General features: G+C 53.3%; 1 protein-coding gene across 3 annotated transcripts in view; it reads left to right on the forward strand.

Annotated features, from left to right (window-relative positions):
• The window catches only part of BICD2 (BICD cargo adaptor 2), a 46277-nt gene that overhangs the window by 21952 nt on the left and 4798 nt on the right, over positions 1–19527 (forward strand). For all 3 annotated transcript variants that reach the window (XM_004598820.2, XM_058672143.1, XM_058672144.1), the window contains exons 2-6: positions 9969–10181; positions 14186–14338; positions 15853–16308; positions 17281–18324; positions 18694–18845. In XM_004598820.2, coding sequence (XP_004598877.2) covers positions 9969–10181; positions 14186–14338; positions 15853–16308; positions 17281–18324; positions 18694–18845 — 2018 coding nt within the window. The remainder of the gene's footprint in view (positions 1–9968; positions 10182–14185; positions 14339–15852; positions 16309–17280; positions 18325–18693; positions 18846–19527) is intronic.

Consider the following 19527-nt stretch of genomic DNA (forward strand, 5'->3'; position numbering starts at 1 on the left):
CTGACTTTGGAACTTCTGCTTGTTACTTAGTTCAGTTCCTGAATCTTGCAGAGAGGCTGTATCTTTTCCTCACAGTGTTTATTTTTAGTGCAGTTCCCTCTCCCTCTCCCTTGCTTTGCTGTTTTGGCCGCTATCCCTAATTTTGAGATACTGAGTTTCTATTTTTTTGTTTATTTCTGTTCCTGTTGTTTTGTTTTATGTGTCCTCTCTGGTACGACATTATTTGAAACAGTTTCCCAATTTTTGTGTGTTTGGGTACAGGCTGACAAATTTTTGTAGTGCTCATAGTTTTTAAATTTTTATGGGAAAGGCAGATAGAGAGGGAGACAGAGAGGAAGATCTTCTGTCTGATGATTCACTCCCCAAGCGTCTGCAACAGCCACAGCTGAGCCAATCTGAAGCCAGGAGCCCGGAACCTCTTTCTGATCTCCCATGTGGGCTCAGGGTCCCAAGGCTTTGGACTGTCCTTGACTGCTTTCCCAGGCCTCAAGCAGGGAGCTGGATGGGAAGCGGGGATGCCAGGATTAGAACCAGCATCCATATGGGAACCTGGCGCATACAAGAAGAGAACTTCAGCCGCTAGGCTACCGCACCAGTCCCGCTCATTTCTTTTTTTTTTTTTTTTTTTTTTTTTTTTTTTAAAGATTTATTCATTTTATTACAGCCAGATATACACAGAGGAGGAGAAACAGAGAGGAAGATCTTCCGTCCGATGATTCACTCCCCAAGTGAGCCGCAACGGGCCGATACACGCCGATCCGATGCCGGGAACCTGGAACCTCTTCCGGGTCTCCCACGCGGGTGCAGTGTCCCAAAGCATTGGGCCGTCCTCGACTGCCCTCCCAGGCCACAAGCAGGGAGCTGGATGGGAAGTGGAGCTGCCAGGATCAGAACCGGCGCCCATATGGGATCCCGGGGCTTTCAAGGAGAGGACTTTAGCCGCTAGACCACGCCGCCGGGTCCGCGCTCATTTCTTTTTGAAGAACAGTTTTAAAGAGAACTTGAAGTATTTCTGTTTTATTTTGTTCTCCCATTCTATGTCACTTTCTAAGTGAAATTTCTTCCTTTTTCATATTTTCTGATGTGATCATTTCCCTGGGAAGAGCTGTCTCGAAGAGAAGGTTGTGCCCTGTCTTGCCTCTAGTCAGCTGTGTGTGCAGTCCTGGTCCCGTGTCTTGTGGTCTCCACTCCTGTGCTGTTTGATCAGTTTCTGTTTGTGTGTGTGTCTAACTGCCAGGCTATGAGGGTTTTACTAATCACTTTTGGTAGTGAGCTTAATGCCATAAAGCTCAAGTAATGTTGAACTTTGAGCTTTAATAGGCCTGATCTAGTCTTGAATTCAATATGTCTTGCTGCCATTTGTTGTCTTGGGGGACCCTGGTTACACAGGAGGGGCTCTGTGAACAGCTATATGGAACTTCATTCACAGTTGTGACCTCCGCTGACCCTGTGTCCCCAGCTCCTATCAAAGCCTCCGAGGTCCTGAATTTTCCATTGGCTGAAAGTATTGCAGGCCGATAGCTTGCTTGTGCCAGGCTTGTTTTATTTTGTTTTGTTTGGGGGGTGGGCGGAGAGGGACTCTGTCAAGCAGTCAGTATTTATTGAACACATGATTGTGTGGCTGCTGTGTCCTGGCTCTCTGAAGGTTCTCTGATTCTTACCTTCCTTCAAGAATAAAACTCCTGGGAGAGGAAGGCCTTCTTCCAGGGTCCCCTATTGCGTGTGCTTCAAGGGACACTGACAAACAGCTCGCATAGATGCCTGCTTCTCAGTAGGGCCACCACCCCTGGAAACAGAAAAGAAGGGGTGCGTACCTTGATTCTCTTGCCTGTGGTTAGGAGATAGGCCAGGTACAGATGCCATACCTGGCTGCTCTGTGCTCCCTAGGAGATGAAGCTTTGGGACTTCAGCCGGCTTCATGGACCGTGGGATGAGGATCGAACCAACAACACCTGCTCCTCCAGTCCTGACACGGGAGTGGAGCTTTGCAATCAACAGGTGGTGAGAGGGCCTGCCTCCAGAGGCAGCTGGGGGCCTCAGGGATTCTTGGAATGCCCAAGCTGTTCTGAGAGCTGGGCCTGCCCTGGTGCAGGCATGGTGGCACTTCTGGAACCAGTGTGGGACCAGCCCAGACAAAGGAGTGAACTATCCCAGCATTGTTGTGGAAACTGCTTCCTGGAACAAGTCCTTCCTCACGGGATTGCTGAGACTGGCTCCCTTGGCTTGGCAGATGTGCTGATGCCAGACTGGTTTAGGAAGAAGGAACTCCCCAGGTCAGCCCTGCCCTGGGGTATGCTCGCTGAACCCTGGTACAGGCTTTTCCAGAGAGCCAGGCCCGAAGGACAAAGGGTTGTGGGAATGGAGGGATGCTCTTTTTATTTTTCCTCTTTTTTTTAAAAGATTTTATTTTTATTGGAAAGTCAGATATACAGAGAGGAAGAGACAGAGAGAAAGATCTTTCGTCTGCTGACTCACTCTCCAAGCGGCCACAATGGGTGGATCTGAGCTGATCCAAAGCCAGGAGTCAGGAGCTTCTTCTGGGCCTCCCATGCGAATGCAGGGTCCCAAGGCTTTGGGCCAACCTCTACTGCTTTCCCAGGCCTCAAGAGGAGAGCTGGCTGGAAAGTGGAACAGCCAGGACATGAACTGGTACCCATATGGGATCCCAATATGTTCAAGAGGATTTAGCTCCTCAGCCATCGTGCTGGGCCCTTTCTGTCTGCTCTGTACTCCCCTCTGTGGCCTGTCTTGGTGAGACCCTGGAATCTGCCCAACCCTTGTGCTGGTGTCTCCATAGAGCTGCCGCCAGCCTTCCCTCCATTTTGGTTTTGAAGTCCTTGCCCGGTGCTCTTCCTGACCTGAAGTCTGCCCCATCTGCTGCGTTCAACTGGCAAAACCGGGATCTTGCAACCTGTCACTAGACCATTCCTGCAGGGAGGACCCAGTCTCCCCAGCCATAGATGAACCGCCTCCACAGGGTGTGGCTGAGTTTGAGGACAGCATCCTGGAGACAGTTGTTGGCCAGAAGCAGTATAGGCCAGGCTCCCTCCCCAGGCGCCTGGCTGTCCATGACCTCATGCCTGGCCTCTCCCGGCTGTGTTGGATCTTGCTCGGCTTGCAGAGCAGCAAGCAGGGTGTGGGCCTGGGAGCCTACATCAGCAGCCTCTGCCTACAGCCAGGGCAGCTTTGGAGGGACATGAACCTGGATCAGTGTTATCCTGTAGTCCAGGAGGGTGGGAGCCAGGCTCTTCTACCTACTACTCCCGTTCTTTCCCAGTGGCAATGCTGGGATGGAGGCTGCAGCTGGGGGAGCAGTCAGTGACTTGTGCCCTGTTGTGTGCCACCTGGGAGGGCCTGGGTGAGGCAGCTGGTGACTCCTGAGTTGCATAGGAGCAGTGCTTGCTGAGCTCCTCCTTGGGAGCAGGTGAGGGAGTGCCCCGGAGCGTGGGGAAGGGTAGTGATCCAGGCGTCTTCGGGGAAGCAGGTTTTGAGATGGACTCAGAAGGCTAATGGGATTGTATAGGGTAGAGTTGAGAAGGTTTGGTCAGAAGAGAGCTAAGTGGTCCGAGTCGCCATGACACATCACCGCTGGCCACAGGGATAGGCTTCCTCATGGATTCCTGCTTTCCCAGTTAGGGGTATGATGTAACTCATCAGAAAGTTTCATCCGTTGCTTCACTCCAGAATGGCTACAAGAGCTGGTGTTGGGGTACACTGAGGCCAGCAGCTTCTTTCAGGCCCTCCTCATGCATAGCAGAGGCCCAAACACCTGGACCATCTTCTGCTTTCCTGGGTGTGTTAGCACGGAGCTTGATCAGAAGTGGGAGCACCTGGGACACAAGCTGGTGCCCATGTGGGATGCCAGCACCATTGGTGACTAAGGTTTAGCTTACTGTGCCACCTTGCTGGCCCTGCTCAACCTGTGATTCAGCTGGAAAGCAGCAGATGACCTATGTGCTTGGACTCCTGCACCTGTGTGGGAGACCCAGAAAGAGCTCCTGGCTTCAACCTGGCACACATTATGGTCATTTGGGGAGTGAACCAGTGGGTAGATCTCTCTCTCTCTTTCTTCTCTTTCTGCAATTCTGCCTTTCAGATACATTAAACTTAAAAGAAAAAAAGTGATGCAGCCATGACAGAAGCTGTCATCATATGGAATGCTGGTGTTGCAGGTGGTAGCTTAATGTGCTGTATCACAGCACCAGCTGCCAGAAAGCTTTCTGTATCGTAATCCCTAAATATGTTATAATAACTATAAAGCATTCATATTGATTAGATGTTTAAGTAATGTAGAAATGATTTAAAGTAGGCTATATAGAAATATATAATTTTGTTTAAGAGATTTGAGAATCCATGAATTTTGCTATACATTGGAGTCCTGGAACCGATCTCCCATGAATACCAAAGGACTACTGTATATGTTTAACTTCCAAGAAACATCTTTCAGGTTCTTTCCCAGAATGGTTGCACCATCGTTTCATACCCGTGGCAACAGTCGGTAGGGTCGGTCATTTAATGTGAAACATAAGTCGGTTATGGCAAGCTAAAGGCATCGCCTGTGGGAGTGCCAGTTTGTCTCGGCTAGTCTGCTTCTGCGGCAGCTCCCTGCCCTTGTCCCTGTGAACAGGCAGATGACAACTCAGGGACTTGAGTCGCTGCTACCCACGTGGCTTCAGGCTCCTCCTGCCTTTGTTTATCCAGCCCTGGGTTATGGCAGCTGTTTGGGAAGTAGCAAACCAGCTGATGGAAAATTCTCTCTCTCTCTTCACTCTGCTTTTCAAATATATATTTGAAAAAATTCTAATAGGTACTTATTTGGTAACTTAAGGTGGTTGGTTGTAATTTGCATACCCTTTTTTTTTTTTAAAGATTTATTTTTATTGGGCCCGGCGGCGTGGCCTAGCGGCTAAAGTCCTCGCCTTGAACGCGCCAGGATCCCATATGGGCACCGGTTCTAATCCCAGCAGCTCCACTTTCCATCCACCTCCCTGCTTGTGGCTTGGGAAAGCAGTCGAGGACGGCCCAAAGCATTGGGACCCTGCACCCGCGTGGGAGACCTGGAAGAGGTTCCTGGTTCCCGGCATCGGATCAGCGCGCACCGGCCCGTTGCGGCTCACTTGGGGAGTGAAACATCTATCTCTCCTCCTCTGTGTATATCTGGCTTTCCAACAATAATAAATAAAAATCTTTAAAAAGAAAAAGGTTTATTTTTATTACAAAGATATACAGAGAGGAGGAGAGACAGAGAGGAAGATCTTCCATCTGGTGATTCACTCCCCAAGTGAGCCGCAATGGGCCGGTGCGTGCTGATCCGATGCTGGGAACCAGGAACCTCTTCCGGGTCTCCAATGCTTTGGGCCGTCCTCGACTGCTTTCCCAGGCCACAAGCAGGGAGGTGGATGGAAAGTGGAGCTGCCGGGACCAGAACTGGCGCCCACATGGGATCCCAGGGCGTTGAAGGCTAGGACTTTAGCCACCAGGCCACGCCGCCAGGCCCTGCATTCCCTTTTGACTCATAATGTTAAGTATCTTTTTGTATGATTCTCATATATCTTTCTTGGATGAAGTAGCTTTTAGGTTCTTTGTCCCATCCCCTCCCCACCTTTTCTTTTTTTCCTTTTTTTTTTCTTTTACTTTGAGAGTCTTATATTTTCTCGATAGAAGTCTTTTTTCACAAAGATGATTTGCCAGGTTTCTTTCCCAGTCTGTCTTTTGATTCTTTCAGACAGCATTAATTCTTAGTTTTGAAGCTCAGTTAGCCAGCTTACAGATCAGATCCAAGTTTCACTCTCTCCAGCTCTGGCTTGTGTCTATTTAGGGAGTAATTCTCTCTCTCTCTCTCTCTCTCTCTCTCTCTCTCTCTCTCTCTCTCTTAATCTCTCACTCTCTTTTTCTTTCTCCCTGCCTCTTTCCCTCCCTCCCTCTCTCCTGCAACAGAGCTGGGTCATTTCAAACCCCAGAACTTCTCTGGGTCGCCCATGTGAGTGCAAGGGCCCAAAGTCTTAAGCCCTCCTCTGCTTCCCCAGGGAGCCAGATGGGAAATGGAGCAGCCTGGACACAAGTCAGGGGTCTTCTAGGGTGCCGACACTGTGGGTGGTAGATTATCCTTCTAGGCTACCACTGTGCCTTGCAAGTTCACTATCTTTTAAAATGACTTTAAAAATAAGAGAAAAATAGTTTGTATTTACTCAGGTAGCCGGCATTTCTGATTTTTTTCATTCTTCTTGGAAATCTAGAATTCTAAATGGTATTCCTTTCCCTCTGGGCAAGGCATTTAATTAGCGTATCATGTAATGCAGGCCTGCTATTGATAATTCTTTCAGTATTTGTCTATTGAAGTCTCTTTCACCTTCACTTGTGAGCACTTTTCACTGGTTGGCTGTGTTAGGCGGGATTGTTTTGTTTTGTTTTTAGCTTGTTGCTGTGCTTGCCTGCTGGCTGGTCACAGGACTTCGCTACTGCCCTTGTCCTTGCTCCAGTATAAGTTACATGTTCTTTGTCCTCTAATTTTTTAGCATTTTAAAACCATGTCACAAGCTTTCAGTAATTTTTATGTGGGTTTAATTTTCTTCATCATCCCTGCATTGAGAATGACAGGCTAGTAACATGTATGGGTTTATGCTTTTCATCAAGTTGTGAATTTAAAAAAAAACTTTATTGAAAGACAGAATCACAGAGAGTAAAGGGGAGAGAGAAGAAGAGAGAATTTTCCATCTTTGGTTCACTTCCCCAAATGGCCGTAACAGCCAGGGTTGGGCCGAGCTGAAGCCAGGAATCTGGAACTTCATCCAGGTCTCCCACATGGGTGCAGGGACCCAGACACTTGATACATCTGTTGCTGCTTTCCCAGTGTGTTAGCAAAACACCAAATCAGAAGTACAGTGTCTGGGCCCAGCATAGTAGCCTAGTGGGTAAAGTTCTTGCCTTGCATGTGCTGGGATCTCATGTGGGCACCGTTTCGTGTACCACTTCCCATCCAGCTCTCTGCTTGTGGCCTGGGAAAGCAGTCGAGGATGGCCCAAAGCCTTGGGACCCTGTACCCACGTGAGAGACCTGGAAGAGGTTCCTGGCTCCTGGCTTTGGATCAGCTCAGCTCCAGCCATTGCGACCACTTGGGGAGTGAACCAGTGGGTGGAAGATCTCTTAGTCTCTGTGTCTCTCCCTCTGCAGTCCTGCCTTTCCAGTAAAAATAAATAAATCTTAACAAAAAAAAAAAAAAAATAGAGCATCTGGGACTCAAACCAGTGCCCATATGAGGTGCCAGCTTCATAGACAATCATAGACAGTGGCCTAACTTGCCTCACTCTACAATGTCAACTCCAAACTCAGAAATTCTTCAGTCATTATATTTTTGAGTATTTTTCCAATTCTCCCTGCTTGCTCTTCTGGAGACTCACATTGCCTGTATTAAGTTACTTGAAGTTGGCCTGTACTTTACAAATGCTGTTTCGTTTTGGGGTTTTCTTATCTCCTTTTTCTTGTGTTTGATTTTGGGTAGCTTGCTATGTTTTAGGGTGGGCTAATCTATCTGCTTTTACAATGATGTGGTTAATTTTCTTCCCTGGAAGTTTGGGTTGGATTGTTTTACATCTTCTGATTTTCTGCTTAGTGTGCTTAGTCTCCTGGCTGTGGGGCCCATTTCTGACAGCTGTCTTCATGCCCATCAGCCAGTTAGGGCTGAGTGCTGTCTGTGGGTGTCCCGCAGCCCCGACTGGCAAGTGGACATCTTTGAGCTCTGTTCTGGCGTGCAGGTAGTGGTGTGGAAACCAGATGCTTTTGGCGTCTGTCCTTAGCTTTGCCCTGCAGTGCCAAAACGACATATAATCCAACTTGACTCCCACAGCCCCTGGGAGTGCGCCAGTTGTTGTCTGTGAGTCACAAGGCTCCCTGATTGGTGGGAATGAGTCCTCCCTGTGGATGGGGGGATACTGCCCTTACCCCTGGCTGAGCTTCTCCTACTCATGGCTTCCTCGGCCCTGCACTGACCCATCCGCAGTGAGGACTTGTCCTGGCTGCAGGTCTGCCACTTTTGCTTCTGTAACTGTCTTCCCACCGTCTGCCAAGCACCTCTGCTCCCAGGATCACTCAGTCCCTTTCTGTTTGCTGGTGGCAAGCTTCTCTGGGGAACATTCTGTGCATTCATGCTATCACTTTCCAGAGCGTTTTACACCTTGCACACAGGAGCAGGTGGAGTCCCTACGAGTACTTTTTCTTGATGGAGGTAGAGGTCTCCCTCAGTGTGTTTGAAGAGCCACTGGATGCCCAACTGGAGCTGGCAGGCTGGACTCAAATGATGTGTCACCTCGAAGAAGCCTCTGAGAAGATGTCCACAGCCCCAGTGTTAGGCTCCTGGGAGTGGCCACAGGTGCTGGTCCCTTGGTCAGCCCTGCCTGAGTGTCAGGAGGCTTGGCTGGACTTTAACCCAGCCCCTCAACCAGCAGGAGAGTTAGAACTGGGGCTACTGCTTGGGCTGAGAGCTCTGGGATGACAGCCAGCAGGAGGCAGGTGCTGTGCGGACATGGTGATTTATGGTTTTGTTTTCCTGGAACCAGGATGGAGGAAAAAGAAATGCCATAGCTGAGTTCTTTTGCTTTGAAAAGTTGGAGCTCCAGGGCCCAGTGCGGGAGCATAGTGACTAAAGTTCTTTTCTTGCATGCACTGGGATCCCATATGGGCCTGGTTCGTATCCCAGCTGCTCTGCTTCCCCTCAGGCTCCCTGCCTGTGACCTGGGAAAGCAGTCAAGGATGGCCCAAAGCCTTGGGACCCTGAGCCCACATGGGAGACCCAGAAGGGCCTCCTGCCTCCTGGCTTTGCATCAGCTCAGCTCCAGTTGTTGGTTGCGACTATTTGGGGAGTGAACCAGTGGACAGAAGATCTTTATCTCCCCTTCTCTCTGTAATCTACCTTTCCAGTAAAAACAAATAAATGTCTAAGAAGAGAGAGAGAGGAAGGAAGGAGGGAAAGAAGACAGGAAGGAAGGAAAGAAAGAAGGAAGAAAAGATGGCGCTTTGGCATCACTGTGTCAGTGGACTGGGGGCAGATGAGCAAGAAGAACCCTTGGGGGGAGCAGAGTTGGCATGGCATCCATGTGTCTGCAGCAGGGTGTCAGTGCAAGCCATCGGCCTCCATGCACAGCCATGGCCATCCTGCTGGGCTGTGATGTCCTGTTAGCTACTGGGGGTGACACACTGTAGAATGGGGTCTGTTGCAAGTCACATACCACAGGCCCCTGCTCCCCTCCCTGGAGACAGAGAGCTGTGAGAACAGACCAAATTTCTTGAATTAGGCCTGTACCCTTCACCCTTAACCATAGCATCTTCTTCCTGAGCCTAGACCCCACATCGCTTTTCCTCATGTGACAAAACAGTTGCCCTTTAGCCTCACCATTTTGTCTGGGAAATGCTGGTTGTGAATTTGGGGGCTCCCACACACAGTGCTGGCCTCTCTAGCTGATTCTCACTGCCAGCTTCTTTTCCAGGCTTAGAGCTCCAGCCAGCTATCCCAGGTTTGTTCCACAGTGAGTAAAGGTGGGTTAGCATCATGTAGCAGGGTGGGCAGGCTCCGCTGCCCCTAACACGAATGGCGGGTGCAGCTCCCTGAGCCCCAGTTTCTCCATCCAGGGTAGGGAGGAGTTGAAGAATGTGTGTGTGAGTTTACTCCCCTTTGACTGGGCCAGGCCAAGGGTACCTGAGCTTTGCAGCTGGTCTCCGGGGCGGGGTCCAGGAGAGAGCTCCACCCCATTTGTGCTCACAGCAGTTGTGAGGTTGCACCGCACTGCACACTTGCTCCTCAGAGACCTGGTTTTATTTCAGGGAAGGGTGTCTCCGAGTGGTTCACATAGCCCTCTCCCTGCTCAGGGGGTCCTCCTGGCCTTCTCACCGCAGCCTCGGCACTGCCACTGGCTAGGTGTCAAGGACATGTGCCCCAAGCTGCCTACAGCTCACAAGCCTCTTGTCTTCTGATGCAGGCATTCGGACAGGCGCACACGAACCACAAGAAGGTGGCCGCGGACGGCGAGAGCCGAGAGGAGAGCCTGATCCAGGAGTCGGCCTCCAAGGAGCAGTATTACGTGCGGAAGGTGCTGGAGCTGCAGACGGAGCTGAAGCAGCTGCGCAACGTCCTCACCAACACGCAGTCTGAGAACGAACGCCTCAGCTCGGTGGCACAGGAGCTGAAGGAGGTGGGCCAACCGGCGGGGCTGCGCTGTGTGCCGGGCTGGTGCGGCCGGGCTGCCTGCCGCCATCCCTTAGTCCTCTCCTCCATGGTTCAGACATCGGGCACAAGTAGTGCTGTGTCTCGCTGCCTCCAGCTTGGGGGTGAAGCAGGCCCAGAGCCTGGAGGTGATCAGTCAGGTGGGCGAAAGCCCCTGTGGGAGCGACCCTGCCACTGGTCCCCTTATCTGAAAGACATTCCATCTTACTTGGGACCTGGCTGTGAAGAAGAGCATATGTTCATGGGGACTCAGAGCGACACCCTTGAGCCCCAGCTGCTGCACACCAGCCTTCCATGCACAGCAAGGTGCCGGGAGGGAGGAAATTAGTGCTGGGCACCGCCCGAGCTTGGCTTTAACTGTTATGCATCCTCGGTCCCTGCAGTCTTCCTGACATGATGTAGGACCGTATATCAACTCATGAGCTTTTTTTTTTTTTTTTTTTTTTAAGATTTATTTATTTTCCACATTTATGTGGCTGTCTGTATACTGGGTGGGATATTGTGCTTTTATTTCTGTATTTGAATTTTTAATAAGTATGTATTATTTATAATAAAAAAAAGATTTATTTATTTTGTTGCAAAGTCAGATATACAGAGAGGAGGAGAGACAGGGAAGAAGATCTTCCGTCTGATGATTCACTCCCCAAGTGAGCTGCAACGGCCAGTACGCGCTGATCCGAAGTCCGGGAACCAGGAACCTCTTCTAGGTCTCCCACACGGGTGCAGGGTCCCAAGGCTTTGGGCCATCCTTGACTGCTTTCCCAGGCTGCAAGCAGGGAGCTGAATGGGAAGTGGAGCTGCCGGGATTAGAACCAGCGCTCATATGGGATCCCGGGGCGTTCAAGGCGAGGACTTTAGCCGCTAGGCCACGCCACCGGGCCCTCAACTCATGAGCTTTTGAGCAGAAGCAGCTTGGCCCTGTCCGCTGGGTCATCCAGAGCGGTGATGTTGTGGAGCAGGATTTGGGGGGCAGGTCCCAGGCAGGAGCCTGTAGAGAACACAACACTCCTCCTGCAGGGTAAGAGGGAGGGGAGCCTTGTTGCGATCAGTTTGGAGCTTTTCTGTCTCTCCTTCCTGGGCTCCCTCCTCGTGCCTCAGGGTGTGCAAATCCTGGGACCCTTCTGGCTCTGAGCAAAGCTTTTATCCCCTGGAGTGGGTGTCTGCATGAGCGTGGAGGAAAAAAAACCCAGCATATGCTTTGTCCTGGGGCAGAAACCTGTGTCCTGAGGCGGGCAGAAACGGCCAAGCCTTGGCCCTCCTAGATTTGGCTTTAGGGATCAATCCCAAGTTCAGGTTGCCCTTCAACTGCCAGCCCCTCACTGCAGCTCAAGACAGCAGGCCGGGTCCTCACTCCCAGCCTGTTTGTCAGCCAAGTCACCAGAGGCTCTTGGAGGGGACACCCTGCATCACTTTACTCCACATCTGGGTCCCTGAGGTCTTTGCCCGCGCCACAGGAGCACATCCTCTGTGATGGATGGTCTCTTGCTGGTGATTGGCAGAGCCTAAATCCTGAGGTGTGCAGCAGTCGGACCCCACGCTGGGGGACACTGCCAGGAACTAGCTGTATGAGCTCATTTCCTCCCAGAGGGTCCTGGATGGCGGGGGAGGGACTTATTCTGCAGAGACTCCCCTTGCCCTGGCCGCTATCCCAGTCCTCCAACAGCCCTTCTTCCTGAAAAGCCAGGGAGGTACTCCCTCCTGTGCAGTGTTTTCCGCCCCTTCTGCCTTTCGAAGGCCAGAAAATTCTGAGTGACCCTGCAGCCGGAAAGGAGCCCTTCACATTGAAGATACTCGGGTCTGGAGATGGGTTCCTGTTGTTCCTGCTGAGCTTCAGCAGGAAATCCTGTTCGTCCTGCCATAGCCCTCAGCCTGTTTTCTCCCGAGGCTGTGTCGCTCCCTGGGCAGCTGCATAGCCGAATGGAGCCCCAGAGTCTCTGCTGCCTTCTTATCACTGCCACCTGTTCCAGCCTCACCCAGCTCCTGACTCCCCTGCCGTCAGGGCGTGGTCTTAGCCGCCTGAGCTGTTCCTTTGTGGCCCCAGCGTGGCCTCCTCCCTCGGGGCCACCTTGCACCCCCATGAACTGGAAACTAGTCTTTGTACCCTCTGGTTCTGCTGTCTGCAAGAAGCCCCATTTCTCCTCCTGTTGTGACTGCCATGGGTGTGTGTCCCCTGCACACCCCAGTGCACTCAGAGGACTTCCGAGGCTCTGCAGTGCCAGGGTCCTCTAAGTGTGCCAGGGCATCCTGACCACCTCACGCTCAGAGCTCTTGATAACATGCCTGGTGTCCTGAGTCTGTCAGGGATTGCAGCTGCAGGGTGCTGACCCCTGCACTGTACAGGAATGTGGGTGAACAGCTGTGGCTTCCCTTCCCAGTTGGGGAACTGGATCCTGTACATACACTGAGACCTGATGGGCCCTGGCCTATTAGAGTGGAAATAAATGTGCCTACAGGGTTGTGTCGGGAGCCTGGGGACAAGAACTGGGGAAGCTGGCCCTTTGAGGCAAGTGTCACACCCTTCTTTGCAATGGTCTGGAGGAAGAGGGTTGAGCTGAGACAGAAGCCCAGGCAGTTGGCCTTGATCCATGCTCTGACCTCATCCATCTGGGCTGCTGGACCACACACAGTGAAACGTGTCTCCTGTGCTGTGTGATGCTGGTGTCTGACCACAGGGCTGCCACCCCTACACCTGCATGGGCCCAGATACTCCACCCACAGCTCACCAGCAGGAGGGTATGTCTTTGGGCAACACCCTTTTGTTCTAGATCTGATACTAGATCCTTTACAGAATGCTTAGTACCCCTTGCTAGGGCCAGGCTAGTGTCAGACTCTTAGACAGACAGAACGGGAGCCGCCATGGGCTGTAAGCCTCTCTCTGCCTCAGCAGGTCCCTAGGGCTGTCAGGCTGTGGCCGGGCCCTCTGTCTCGGTCTTCAGGGCCTGCCAGACCTGGCAGTCTTGATGTGCAGACCTAGGGAAGAAGCTGGGACACTAACCTTGTCTTCAGGAGTTGACAGGTGTTTCTGGCAGAGGAGTGTGTGAGTGCTAGGCTTGGGCCTGCAGCCCTGGTCCAGGGTGGCTGTGTGGAGGTTGTGTGCCCTGTGTCTGTCCCAGCCCTCCAGGGCCAGCCCTGCCAACCTCCCCTTCCCTGTACAATGTGGCTGTTTCTCCTGGTGTCAGTTTTTGGCCTCCTTGGACCACTCAGTAAGAGAACTGTTTCTGCCCATTTACCATAGATTTTTATAAAAATAAAGGCTTTGTTCTAAGTAGTATGCATTTGTCAGTGATGCTAAGTACATCTTCTGAGCTTTCTTTTTTTCCTTATTTGTGTTTTTGGTCCATTTCTTTATTTGTATAGACTCATGGGGGATCTTGTGTAAAGCATGTGTCAATCAGATGAACACATGGTTATGACTGGGAGAAATCCTCACATGAGTTAAGAGGATGGTTTCGGATGTGTGAGCTGGCCTGGGGGCCAGACCTTTGCTCATATTGGGGGGTTGGAGGAGGACACTGGCAAAGGAAGGGAAGGAAAAAAAATAGGGAGCTTACGTAGGGCGTGATCTTGATCCCAGGGGAGTGTTGCATCGGCAGATGTGTTCAGTTGTCTCAGTGACTGAACAAGGGGGACCACTGAGCATCCTGCAGTGTGCTCGATGACCCCATCAGCAAGAACGATCAGTGGACTCGGGCTCCTCCAGCCTGTGACTGCCATGACTGTAGCTTTGTGTGCGCTGTACTGTGTTCATTTCTCCGGAAGATGCTGTTTAACCATTGGAGCATCTGCAGACAGCTGTGCGGCACTGCCCCTTCCCTGCCCCCCACTTAGGGACCCACACTCAGAGGCCTGGGATTACCTCAGGACCCTCTGCCACTCCCTGGGTACCACGCCACACTGAGGCCCCTCACGCCCCTTGGAAGCAGAGGCACAGTCAGCCACTCACTTAAACCTCCCCCTCTCGTCCCCTGGCAGATCAACCAGAACGTGGAAGTGCAGCGCGGCCGCCTGCGGGATGACATCAAGGAATACAAGTTCCGGGAGGCCCGCCTGCTGCAGGACTACTCGGAGCTGGAAGAGGAGAACATCAGCTTGCAGAAGCAAGTGTCTCTGCTCCGGCAGAACCAGGCAAGTCTGGGGTGCTGAGACGGGGCACCCTGTGCCAGCCCTGCTGCTGCGTATGCAAGAGGTGCAGCCAGCGAGGCTCAGACCCGTCAGTGGCACCAAAAGGCACTTAGCTGTGACGTTCCCTGACTGTTGGCCGGGGATGTGATCCCCCAAACTGGAAAGCAGTCTGAGAGGGTTACAAGAGGGTACTCCCAAACCTCCCGCAGACTGAATCTGCAGACGCCGTCCCATCCCGGGTGCTGACTGGGAGGTCTGGACATGGCAGTGCCTCTGTCTGATGGAGACGAGCTGTTTCCCCTCCGCTTGGGGTGGGGAGAAGTGGGGTCCCCTCTGTCGATGTTAGCAGGCAGCTGGGGGCTCTCTGAGTCACTCAGGGCCTAACACGCCGCAGCCTGACAGCCACAACCTTCAGTGTGAGGAATGGGAAATCTTTTCTCCCCAGAAACTGCGTACTTTCCCCCAGGTGCTGTGGCCACCATCCTCGCTGCCTTCAGCAGTGCTGGCCCTCCAAGTCCTTCAGGGCAGAGTCTTGCCGTCAGCAAACCTGCCATTTCTCCTGGATAAGGAAGCTCATGTGCACAAAGGTCTGCCAGAAGCAAGCAGTGAACTGATACTGCTCCCCAGTACATTAGAACTACATGCAGGCCCACTTCCAATGGATTAGCAGTTGTAGCAGTGACCTTTCATGGGTGCCATTTGTTCTAAGTAGTACTGTTGGCAGAACCTGAGGAGAGGGAAACCAAGTCTCACAGAGAGACACAGCCCTCAGGTTGGCACTCAGAGGAACCTGCTTGGATTTCCCCCCCACACACACCTCCTGGTCTGTGCCACCTTTACAGCCTCCTCCTGGGAGCACGTCTTTGTGTCAGTACTAGGTGCTCCTTCATATCCAAGACTCACAGAAAATTACACAGCACTTCTTTTCACTTTTTTTTTTATTGTTTATCTAAATACTACAGAATGTTAAGAAACATACGTGTCTGCTCAGCTCATCTTGGCCACCTGCAGTTGTAACCTCACACACATGACAGGCTGTGTGCTTCCTGCCGCCTTGGAGCTCCTGCAGGCCTGGTGTCATGTGTATACTTTGGGGGAATTTCAGATCCTTCATTTTGAGATAGGGTTAGAAAATAACGATTATGGCACCCATCCCAGTACTTTGTACATCTTATGAGCATGAAGGCGTTTACTGAACTACTTGTATTGAATCTCGCAGAGTTCTCATGGAATCTGCACTTGGAAGATTTCTAAGTAGCCCAGTGGGCACTGGGTAGCATTGATGTGTGTGGCTCTTAGATGTCTGTTTTGCAGCCCTGGTGTGCAGTGTTCTCCCCCTGGCATACTGAGCACTTGTGTGTGTTTGTGCCTCATGCCTGGATGCCTTCGTGTCCACATCCCTTGGGGCTGGGCGGTAATCTCGACCTGCAAGGCTGCAGCCCTTTGGCCTTTGGTTGGGGGCATGCCCGTGGCCTTTGCTTTTCCATGCTCTGACGAGCTGCGTGGCCTCTTCCCAGGTGGAGTTTGAGGGGCTCAAACATGAGATCAAGCGCCTGGAGGAGGAGGCTGAGTACCTCAACAGCCAGCTGGAGGATGCCATCCGGCTCAAGGAGATCTCGGAGCGGCAGCTGGAGGAGGCCCTGGAGACGCTGAAGACGGAGCGGGAGCAGAAGAGCAGCCTGCGCAAGGAGCTGTCACATTACATGAGCATCAACGATTCCTTCTATACCAGCCACCTGCAAGTCTCCCTGGATGGCCTCAAGTTCAGTGACGACACTGCAGCCGAACCCAACAATGATGCTGAGGCTCTAGTCAATGGCTTTGAGCATGGCCTAGCCAAGCCGCCACCAGACAACAAAACCTCCACTCCCAGGAAAGACGGCCTGGCGCCGCCGTCCCCCAGCCTCGTCTCTGACCTGCTCAGTGAGCTGCACATCTCTGAGATCCAGAAGCTGAAGCAGCAGCTGGTGCAGGTGAGCCAAGGGCTTGGTTTCCCTCGTTCCCTTCCCCTTCCCACATATTGGCATGTCTGCACACACACAGCCTGCCCCCTGCAGAGCGTCCCTGACTGCCGGTGTTCGCCCACCCTTTAGCCTGTGCTGATTTCAAATCGTACATTGTGAACAAGAATGAGGCTCCCGAGCAGAATCCCAGGTTCCTGATGACTGGGTTTACTGCCCACATTGCCGCCTGGTCACCCAGATTGTGTCAGAGTGAAGTGATTGTACCCGACCAGAAATCAGAGTGACCAGCAGGTTTGGTGTTGGGCTTGTCTCTGGGAGAAGGCTCTGTATTGAACCAGCAAATCATTTGATGTACAGGGAAGGGAACACCAGAGCTCCCATCCTCAAGAGCCAAGAGGGCCGGGCTGGAGCAGGGGAGTGGGAATGGGGAGGCTGGTATCGTGTCATAGTAGGTAAAGCTGCCAGCATCCCTCATGGGTAACAGTTCCTTTCCTGGCTGCTGCACTTTCAATCCAGCTCCCTATTAATTGCCCAGGAAAGCAGAAGAAGGTGGTACAAGTTTCTGGGCCTCCGCCACTCGTGTGGGAGACCCAGAAGAAGCTCCTAGCTGTTGGCTTCAGCCTGGCCCAGCCCCAACCCCAGCCATGTGGCCACTTGGGAAATGAACCAACAGATGAAAGACCTCTATGTGTGTCGGTCCCTATCTGTGTAACTCTTCCAAATAAATAAAACAATTCGTAAAAAACAGGCTAAGAGTGGCACAGAAAGGCCCTGCCACTCACCCAGCTGACTCAGAGCTCTGTAGTAGGGGTAAGCGCAGCCGCTGCAGGGGACCAGTGTTGCTGGGGATGGGTGGTGTCCTGGGGGATCCGTGTAAGTTCCGCCTAGCCCATGGCCTGCCCATGGCAGATGGGCTGTTGTTGGCCTGCCCAGGGCTTCTGTTCCTGCTGACAAGCTTTCCTGCTGCCTGTGCCATTGCAGATGGAGCGGGAGAAGGGGGCCCTGCTGGCGACACTGCAGGACACGCAGAAGCAACTGGAGCAGGCGCGGGGGGCTCTGTCGGAGCAGCACGAGAAGGTGAGCCATCTCACGGAGAACCTCAGTGCCCTGCGGCGCCTGCAGGCCGGCAAGGAGCGACAGACAGCCCTGGATGATGAGAAGGAGCGCGACAGTCGTGAGGACGGCGACTACTACGAGGTGGATATCGACGGCCCCGAGGTCTTGGCCTGCAAGTATCACGTGGCCATGGCCGAGGCTGGGGAGCTCCGAGAACAGCTCAGGGCACTGCAAGAGACACATGAAGCCCGCGAGGCCCAGCATGCCGAGGAGAAGGGCCGCTACGAGGCCGAGGGGCAGGCCCTCACTGAGAAGGTCACCCTGCTGGAGAAGACCAGCCGCCAGGACCGCGAACTGCTGGTCCGGCTGGAGAAGGAGCTGAAGAAAGTGAGCGACGTGGCCGGTGAGACGCAAGGCAGCCTGAACGTGGCCCAGGACGAGCTGGTGACCTTCAGTGAGGAGCTGGCCAGCCTCTACCACCATGTGTGCATGTGTAACAATGAGACGCCCACCCGTGTCGCCCTGGACTACTATCGCGAGGGCCAGGCCAGGGCTGGCCGCACAAGCCCAGGGGGCCGCACCAGCCCCGAGGGCCGGGGCCACCGCTCCCCCATCCTCCTGTCCAAGGGGCTGCTGGCCACAGAGGCCTGCCGAGCTGATAGTGGCCCTGGGGACAGCAGCCCCTCCCCCGGCTCTTCCCTGCCCTCTCCTCTGAGTGACCCACGCCGGGAGCCCATGAATATCTACAACCTGATCGCCATCATCCGTGACCAGATCAAGCACCTGCAGGCGGCAGTGGACCGCACGACCGAGCTGTCCCGCCAGCGCATTGCCTCGCAGGAGCTGGGCCCCGCCGTGGACAAGGACAAGGAGGCGCTCATGGAGGAGATCCTCAAGCTGAAGTCGCTGCTCAGCACCAAGCGGGAGCAGATCACCACGCTGCGCACCGTGCTCAAGGCCAACAAGCAGGTGCGCTGGCCGGGCTGGGCACTGTCCTCCGTCGGAGGGCCCCGCGTGTGGAGGTGGCCCTACATCAGTCAGGGATGACAGCAGGGCAGAGTCATTCAGGGCCACCTGACCAGTAAGAACGGGTAGTCACCTGTGATGACTTGGTAACTGTCGGTTCCTGGTGCTGAATGCCTAGGAGTGGGTGTGATGGGGCTCTCTAGGGATCCTGGAGCACACTGGGGAGTAGGCAGTGAGACTCAGTGAGGCACAGCCGCACTGGAGGGAGGGTGAGCCTCTCCCAGTGTGCCTGGGAGACGGGTCCCACCTGAGCCCAGAGCTTGGCCAGTGTCATACCTTTACCCACCTGCCGTGCACCTGTCTGTGCCCTAGACAGCGGAGGTAGCCCTCGCCAACCTGAAGAGCAAGTATGAGAATGAGAAGGCCATGGTGACTGAGACCATGATGAAGCTGCGCAACGAGCTCAAGGCCCTCAAGGAGGATGCGGCCACCTTCTCCTCCCTGCGAGCCATGTTCGCTACCAGGTACCCACTCTGCCTGAGGCCCCTTCCCTCATCTTCCACCTTTCTCTTAGGCCTATGTCCAGCACCACTGGGAGTGACACAGCGTGTTTGGGAAGTGTGGCCCCCAGCACTTGCCTGGTATACACAACGGGAGCTGGAGTTGGTGACCAGGGAGGGTGAGCTTCCTGCATACCCTGTGAGAAGGTGCTGAGTGCAGAGTACTCCTGATAGGTGCCGGTTGTGGCCAGCGGCCCCACAGGGCATGTGGTTCTTCCTCTGTTCCTGCTGCTGCCCAGTTAGTCCCAGAAGCCTGCCTCTGTGGAGCTGTTTCCATTTTGCTATTAACAAAACCCAGAAGCCCAAATAAGCCCCTGGGTTTGTCCTGCTTTGTATGCAAGGAGTCCAAGGGGAGCAGGCTGGGAGGTGGACCAAGTGCCTGATTTGGCTGGGGCCCTGGTGGCCAACCAGGCTGACTTCAGGCCACCAGATGGACAGCCAGTCTTGAATGTGGCCAGTTCAGGAGTTGCCCTCCTAGCTGGAGTGGGATCCTGCCTTTGCACAGCTCCGTGCTTCTGCATCCCTGTTATCCTTGGAACTCAGTTCCTCCCCCTCGTAGGGACTCTGAATTGGAGTATCTTGAGAGTGAGCTGGAGGCTGTCCTGAACGAGCACAACCCGCCACTGGTTTAGGAAAGTCAAACTTC

Source organism: Ochotona princeps, chromosome 14 (genome assembly GCF_030435755.1).
Source record: "Ochotona princeps isolate mOchPri1 chromosome 14, mOchPri1.hap1, whole genome shotgun sequence".
Classification (NCBI taxonomy): Eukaryota; Metazoa; Chordata; class Mammalia; order Lagomorpha; family Ochotonidae; genus Ochotona; species Ochotona princeps.